Source organism: Miscanthus floridulus, chromosome 15 (genome assembly GCF_019320115.1).
Source record: "Miscanthus floridulus cultivar M001 chromosome 15, ASM1932011v1, whole genome shotgun sequence".
NCBI classification, from domain to species: Eukaryota; Viridiplantae; Streptophyta; class Magnoliopsida; order Poales; family Poaceae; genus Miscanthus; species Miscanthus floridulus.
Window position 1 is genome coordinate 24673046 of NC_089594.1, and position 7741 is coordinate 24680786.

Consider the following 7741-nt stretch of genomic DNA (forward strand, 5'->3'; position numbering starts at 1 on the left):
AATATCTAACGACGCGCGGCTTAATCTCGATCACATCTTGAGAGAATAATAAAACAAATAATTAAAAGAGTACTCCACCATGACTCCACCGAGCAGCGAAAAACACGCTCAGTCAATCCTCACTCGGCGGCTCCGTCCTTGCTCAGGAAAAAACCGAACCACCGGCAGATGGATTTTTTTTCTCTACCTTTACAGCTCACTCTGTCAGTCCACTAACACCACACATATTCACGTCGTGAAAGAATAGATTGCAGAAAAAAAAAAGTACACTGTTCATGTCATGACTAAACTTTAACCGGGTGAACCGCCCTGTAGCCTTTATACTGCTTTCCACTGCCTCCGTCGCCATATTGTACAGTATGTGTAACTCTCTCTTTCTTTTCCTAGCACTAGCGCTAGCACGGATCTATCCATGGACACATGCAGCCTGTTCGGCTGGTGCTGATACAATTGTATACGATCGTGGATTATTACTGCTGGCTGGTTTAGTGTGAGAAAAAAATATTGTTCTGATGTATAATCCGCGATCGTTTACGACCTGCCTAACAGGGTGAGGATGGATAGAATGGAATGGACCGATGACTCGCCACTCAATATTTGTAGCTAGTCGTGTTCGTTCATCCGTTCGTATATGGCACCCCTTTTCTCCTATCTTTGACGTCACAACTAGGCACCGGACACCGGTACACCGATCGAGCTAAAGAGGACGGAGTCCTCTCGATGTCAAAAGCTTCATAAAAATACTTATATCAAGTTATTGGTTATTATTTCAGGTGCACAATATGTATGGAGTGATTTTTATGCGTTTCTCCGAACGTTGCCAGTAACTAATTATTTCCTAATAAAAAATTAAGAGAAGGGAGAAAACAGCACGCTGCTGGGAAAAAAAACCAAAGGGAATCCAGCAAATAGGGGCAGGGGCGGAGCTGTAACAAATTCGAGGGGTTATGGTTGTTTTATAGGTGTGTAGAATTTTTTATGCTGATAGTGCAAATATGGTGACGATTTGACTATAATCACTTTTTTTTGTGTAACTCGTATGTCCGCCCCTCGATGAAGAGTTAAATGTACGAGTAGACCCTGGACTTGTCAAGACATATCACAAAATACATTTTCAAAGTTCATCTACTTATTACCTAAGTGACGGTCACTTGACAAAGTTTAGAGACGGCTGATGCATTTAACTCTTCATGTAAATTAAGTTGTAATTTATTTGCGTACTGACCAGCAGATTTACTCCCCTCCAAGTCCTCATCATGGATCAAGTTCGCACACAATCAGCATGTTCGTTTCGGCTGGATTGGCTTATAAGCCATGGGCTGAAGTAGTGTTGAATGGTTTGGTATGAGAGAAAAACACTGTTGGCTGCCTGATAAGCCAAACCAGATCCAGACAGATACAGCCTGCCGAACAGGCCGAATATTTTGACATTTAGCGGAGCAGTGGTTGGTTGGGCTAGCTCGGTTGTCCCGTAATAAAGACGACGATCGCAGCGACGACCGACCAGGGTCGTGTCATGTACAAGGGACGAGAATCATTGGCACTAAACCAAGCTGACACGAATCAAAAGGACTCTTCGAGCGTCAGGATGATGGAGGAGACGGAGGCCACCGCGCACCGAACGGTTGGCAGGGTAGGAAGAAGCGGGCGGCGACTGCTCTCGAGTCGTTCCCATCCCATCTCGATCCATGGACATGGGCAAGGCACCGGCGCGGCATGCCCATCAGCCCCATGCCATCCCATGATCCCGTCGTGCGACAAGCGCGGCGAGACAATCGACGGGCCTCTCAGAAGCGAGGTGGTGGTGTTGCCACACGCTACGCGCGCGCGAGCACAGCTCAGCTGCACGCGACGCACGGAGTTGCTTCGCGCTGTAAGCAAACGTCAAACCGGAGGCCGGAGCAAGCAAATTAAAAGGAAAGCGACGCGGCAGCGCACATGCAGAGCAGAGCGCGGAGGATCGGATCGGAGCGCACGGCGACGGCAACGGCAACGGCATCGGCATCGGCATGGCGCGTCCTCCGGGACCGGGACCCTGACGCGCCTGCCTTCTCTGCTCTTTACTACGCAAGCTTTCGTTCTCCTCTCAAGTCAAGCCTCGAGCAACTTTGGAAAAGAGTCGCCCGTTTTCTACCTCCCGGCAAATGGCGTTGGGCAACCAAAAGTTTCTCAGCGGGATTGAATGCTCTTCTTTTTTGTTGTTGCAAAGATTGGATTTTTTTTTACAACAGAAAAGATTGGATTGAATGCTTATCGTTGCGCAGCAGCATGGATGGGGGACCACCGGCAATGATGGATCGTTTTTTTTCCGATTCCGCTGCACTACTTCTGGCTTTTTCTTCAGCTTTTTCAACTTATTCTCTCTCATAAAATACTATTAAATCGGCCAAAATCATCCGTAAATGACCCGGCACTTGTCCACAGTTGCTACCAGGAGTAGTGATTAAATATGGGAAGGAACTGATTCCAAAGTCAAAGTTCCAAATAATACAAGGCCTTGTTTAGATCACCTCCAAATTCTAAGTTTTTTCACTCTCTTTCCATCACATCAATTTTTAGCTGTTTGCATGGAGCATTAAATGTAGGTAAAAAAAATAACTAATTGCACAGTTTAGTTCGAAATCACGAGATGAATCTTTTGAGCTTAGTTGGTCCATGAATGGACAATATTTACCAAATAAGACGAAAGTGCTACTATTTATCGGATTGAAATTTTTTGCAATCTAAACGTGGCCCAAGTCGTTGCCAGAAGAGAATAGATGCTTCCACATGCGAAAGCCAGCGCATGCATCGGCAAGCTGGCACACCACGACGTGCTTCAGTAGGAGCACTACTGTACAAAAATAGAAGGAAAACGGCTGCCACATGTGACCCACCATGCCCACATACCCGTCTTCTCTAACAAAAAAAAATGGTTTCCTTAATTGTGAAGTGAAGCTCAGGCCGCAGTTGTTGCGTGTTGAATTGAGACAACCACCGCTTTGGCACTAGAGAGAGGATCATCACAGTCCCCATGTGTTGTGTACTTGGGGGTTTCCGGTTTCCCCACACCAAATCTGGCCTTCAACTCAGATACAGCTGACTGCGGACTGCCTCGGATCTGCTGGTGGTAAGGTGGTTGCCACCAAACTCCTTGCCCCAGCCCCCAAGCAAAACTCCAAACTCTAGATCACGCACTTGCATTTGCGTTTGGGTGGCCAAATGAAACTACTACTAGTGCTACCGCGAGATCCATTGACCAAAGATGATTTGGCTCCAAGATCAAGAGAGACTGAGAGAAGCAAGCATACAACATGATCGGTTTTGTCTATCTTTAAAGGAAGGAGGAAAGAACATGTTTTTTTTTTTGTAAGAAAAAAGGTCGACAGAAGAAAAGAAAAAAAGAGAGTGAGGGAGAAATGCAAATAAAGCAACCTCACCAAAACGGCCATATAATTTAGTTGCCCCTTCAATTGTAATTGATCCTCCAAAAATAGGTTTATTAATTAACAATTAAGCTTTCCTTTTAACAACAGTCAACCACAGTAATACCAGCAACCAGCTAATCAGACGATGAAGACAGCATATATATGACCGTAGTAATTATAATTACTATAGGAGTATTAATCAACCCTACCGAAAGAAGAAGAAGAAAAAAAAAGGAAATTACCCTCCTTTACATCCGCATCACTGCAGCAGTAACACCAGCAGCGGACAGAGACAGTTATTACCAGCAGCAAGCACCCATGCCCCATGGCCAGCCATGTCGACCGCCAGCCAAGATCTCTGCTTCCTTCCTTTCCGGCCGGCGGCCTCTGTTCCTTCGCTATGGACAACACAGACAAGGGACCGGACGACGACGGACGGACCTCACCTCACCTGAGGCTGGCAGCCTAGACCTCGACGTGGCAGTAAGTGGCGGTCTGGAACTTGAACCCACTCGCCCCGGGCGCGCCGTTCCCACCGGTAGTGACAAGGAACGCCGGGCAGGTCACAAACAGGTGGTAGTGGCCGGAGATCCAACTCCCCACCTTCCACCGGACGCGGCCGTCGATCTTGACCTGCAGAATGAGGTACCCGGCCTGGCAGTCCTGGCGGAGCGCGTCGGCGAGGTAGGGCGCGAAGGGGACGTCGGGCCCGGACAGGACCGGCGACCAGACGTCGACGTCGCCGTGGCCCTGGTACACGGCTGGCAGCGACGCCGCCACCGTGATCTGCTGGTACTTGTAGGAGGCGTACACGTCGAGACGGTCGTAGTACACCCCGACCTTGTCGTTCGGGTTGCGGGAGGCGACCGTGACCTGGAGCGCGGTGGAGAGGACGGAGGAGGAGGTGCCGTTGGAGAGGTCGAGCTGGCGGAGGGACGCGTCTTGCAGGAAGAAGCGTGGGTGGGTGGGGCGGAGGACGAGGTAGATGATGAGAGCGATGATGGCGACGAGGAGGGCGAGGACGAGTAGGATGACCAGGAGGCGGCGGCAGGAGCGCCGGAGGTCGTCGTCGCCGTGGCTGCCGCAGTCCTTGCTCATGGCTGATGGTTGTGGTGGAGGAGGTGGTTGTGGTGGATGGGGGTGGTGAGTGGGTGAGCTGTGGTTCTTGGGAATTGGGATCGAGTTGGATTGAAGGTGGATGGAGAGGGGGGCGAGGAGGAAGGGGAAGGGAAGAGAGGGAGGAGAGAGCAGAGGAGGAGGAGGGTGCTGGTTCGTGAAGGTGAGTAAAGTGGGAGTTATTTATAGGCGTTTACCCATATTCGACATGGTCGGTTTGTTTTTTTAGCTGAAACAGTATTTTTTTCTCACACTAATTTAGTTAGAATAATATTTTTCAATCAGTTTTAGCCAAAATTCAGTCCAGCGAACGAAGCCGTAGGGTCAATTAATAGGCTAGGAGAGAGAGAGTGTGGGTGCTGTTGAGAGTGTGTGCGCGAAGAAAGAAGGTTCCCAGTGAAGTTTCGAGGGGGCTTTTTGCTTGCGACTGCAACGTGTCTCATGTGTATTCTACCTCTCACTCTCGCTCTCTCGTAGTCGTAGTCTTGTTAGGTGAAGTGAGGACTGACTACTGAGGATTACCGCTGACTTGCGCAGAGCAGTGAGTAATCAGGATGGAGACATGTTGTATATTACTGGTTGTGGTTAGGATTAGGAGACTTGATCGATGACGCACAGCACCGTGCTTTATTAGTTGCGAGATCTCTGTCGGTCAGCCGAGCCCCAAACTAACGGTACTTACTCTGCATAATATACATACATACGACTGCGAGTTCCCATCCATTGTTGCATCGGTTTCATTCATGTGCTAGCAGGTTTGAGGAGGGACACACGGTGGGTGGGCTCCGAGTTGGATTGGAATGCTTTCAGGTTGCGATTCGTTCCAGCAACCTCTGTGTGACTTGTGTCGACTCGACTCGATCGCGTCCACGGAGCAGAGCAGAGAAAAGGAAGCAGGCGCACCTGACTCCATCTGCACCCGCGCGCGGCCAACGGAGAAAGGCAGAGTTGGCAGCAGCAGGGTAAAGCTGGCATGGCGCCGCCGAACCAGCCATGGACGCCGCCAAGGCCTGTTGGCATGGAACGGCGCCTGCCAAGGGCGAACGGCATTCGAATTCGTTTGTTGGACCTGCCCGCTGACCGGCGCCCGGCCCACCCTACCGAGCCTGGTGACTGCCTTTTTAGAGCAGTTATAATTTGTTTTCCTTTTTTTTTATTGAAGAATGTTATAATTTGTTTTCGGACGTGGAATTTTTCTCCCAAGTAAAGTAGGTATGTAATAGTATAATATAGTAAAGCTACTGCTGTATCTGAGAAGAAGGGCGGCGTGGCGAGTTGGCGAATGCAGGGTACGCGTATGGTTCGCGTGCTGCCCATCATGCCTCCTAACAACTTGCTACGCGCACGAAGCTTCTTCCTTCCCGGTCCTGAATACGTACATTACATCCGCGTGCGCATATCATCACCCCCAAACCACCGACCGACCAATGTCTCGAGCTCGGAAGCTAGCTCCTCATCTTTCTGTTGCTGTTGGGGACTCGACAGGGTGGGTACGTACACGCGGCATCGGCGATCCCCATGTGGCCGTGTGGTCGGCCAAGGAGGCCACGCGGACACCGCCAGGCTTGCCGTGTTTAGTTCCACTTCATTTTGCCAAATTTTTTAAGATTTTCTATCACATCGAATCTGTAGACGCATGCATTAAGCAAATAACAACGAAAAACGTTACAGTTGTATTTTGCCAAAAAATTTTCATCTAATCTGAGCCTCGGTCGCAGCGTGTACACGCGCCGCTCATCTTCCAGAGACCGCAGGTACTACGCCGGTGTGACCACCGTACCGGCGGCTAACGTGAGCAGCATGCGTTCACGTGGTGTCCGTCCAGCTCGCGCCGTCCTTCCGGTACGAACGACGACGCGAACGCGAGTCGTCGTGCCCTGCACTGCACCGCACGCTCCTCAAAAGCAGAGCCGATCGATGTAGGAGTACTAGAAGCGGCTTTTTGGCGGCTGATGGGTGGGCGAAAGCGGATGGGTGGGCGAAAGCGGAAGCAGAAGAGGGGGACGACTCTTCTTTGCTTAGTCAGACGGTCTGTTCGTTGGTTGGTTTTTAGATTAGTTTGGGTTGGTTGGTGCTGATTTGTTGTCAGAGAAAAACATTATTGACTGGCTGGTTTTGACTGGCTGAAACCAACAAGCGAACAGGGTGAGAATCACAATCCAATTCGGCGCTCGGCCCTTGCCTTTTAGGCTTTCAGCTTCTAGTTCACCTCCCCTGCCTACCGAATTTTTTGTTTTTTAGCCCTTTTAAAAAACGTTTTTTCATAAATGTGCCCCTAGAGGTATTATTTCTAAATCTGGACCCTTAGCTCGGCGTCGGAGTAATTGGCGTCGAGCTTACACGTCTTGGCGCCATAGATTTTGATGTCTAGGTCTTGGGCTCGGCGCAGACGTGGTGGTGACTTAGCAGGCACCTTGACGCCGTAGATCTTGGCGCCGAGCTTGGCGCCGTAGATTTTGACGTCGAGCTTGGCGCCGTGGCTATTGGCGCCAAGCTTGGCGCCGTGGTTATTGGCGTCGAGAACGGCGACAAGATCTATGGCGCCGAGGTGGTGTTTTAACCCGGCGCCCAATCTTCCTGCCCGATCCTTCCTCTTCTTTCTCCTCCCTCGGGTTTTTTCTCTCCCCACTTCGCCCTACCTCACGAATCGACATATTGGACCTTGGAAACTTTGATTGGATCCGTAGATCTTCGAGAGTAAGGTATCCTCGCTCCCTCATAGTTTTTTTTTTCAAATTGATTCGGTATATATTAGTCGGATTTTTCAACTTAAGGATCGTCATTACTTAGGGTTTCATGCAGTTTTAATATTTATATTATACAACCGTAGGATGCCAAGGTGTGGAAAAGCTACCAAACCAAGATAACATCAGCGCACGTTGTTATGATATGGGTTCATTGTTGTGGATCAAATGGAAAACCATAGGTGTACGATTTTATGTTAATTGCTTTCGGTTCTTAGAACGAAAATGGCTAAATTGTAGTTATGGCTGGATGACCAGAAATGCCTTCAACCCATTGCCTCTGCCTAGTGGTGTTCCAGTGCCCATGTGATTTTGCGGCGATCCTTGCAAGGTAGCCAAGTACAATGAAAAGGACACGTATAGGCAGAGGTATTGGATGTGTTCTAATTTTGTGTTTGAGCCTACACTTCGTCAGCGCCGCATTAACAAGATGGTGAGGAATTGATGTTTGTGCCATATGACATCTTGCATGAT

General features: G+C 49.5%; 1 protein-coding gene across 1 annotated transcript; it reads right to left on the reverse strand.

The window, feature by feature from the left end:
* Positions 1 to 3566: 3566 nt before the first annotated feature.
* On the reverse strand, positions 3567 to 4675 carry LOC136508012 (NDR1/HIN1-like protein 1). Its single transcript, XM_066502605.1, has one exon. It carries the CDS (start codon positions 4503 to 4505, stop codon positions 3873 to 3875), a length of 633 nt encoding a protein of 210 aa, XP_066358702.1. The 5' UTR covers positions 4506 to 4675; the 3' UTR covers positions 3567 to 3872.
* Between the last annotated feature and the right edge of the window lie 3066 nt (positions 4676 to 7741).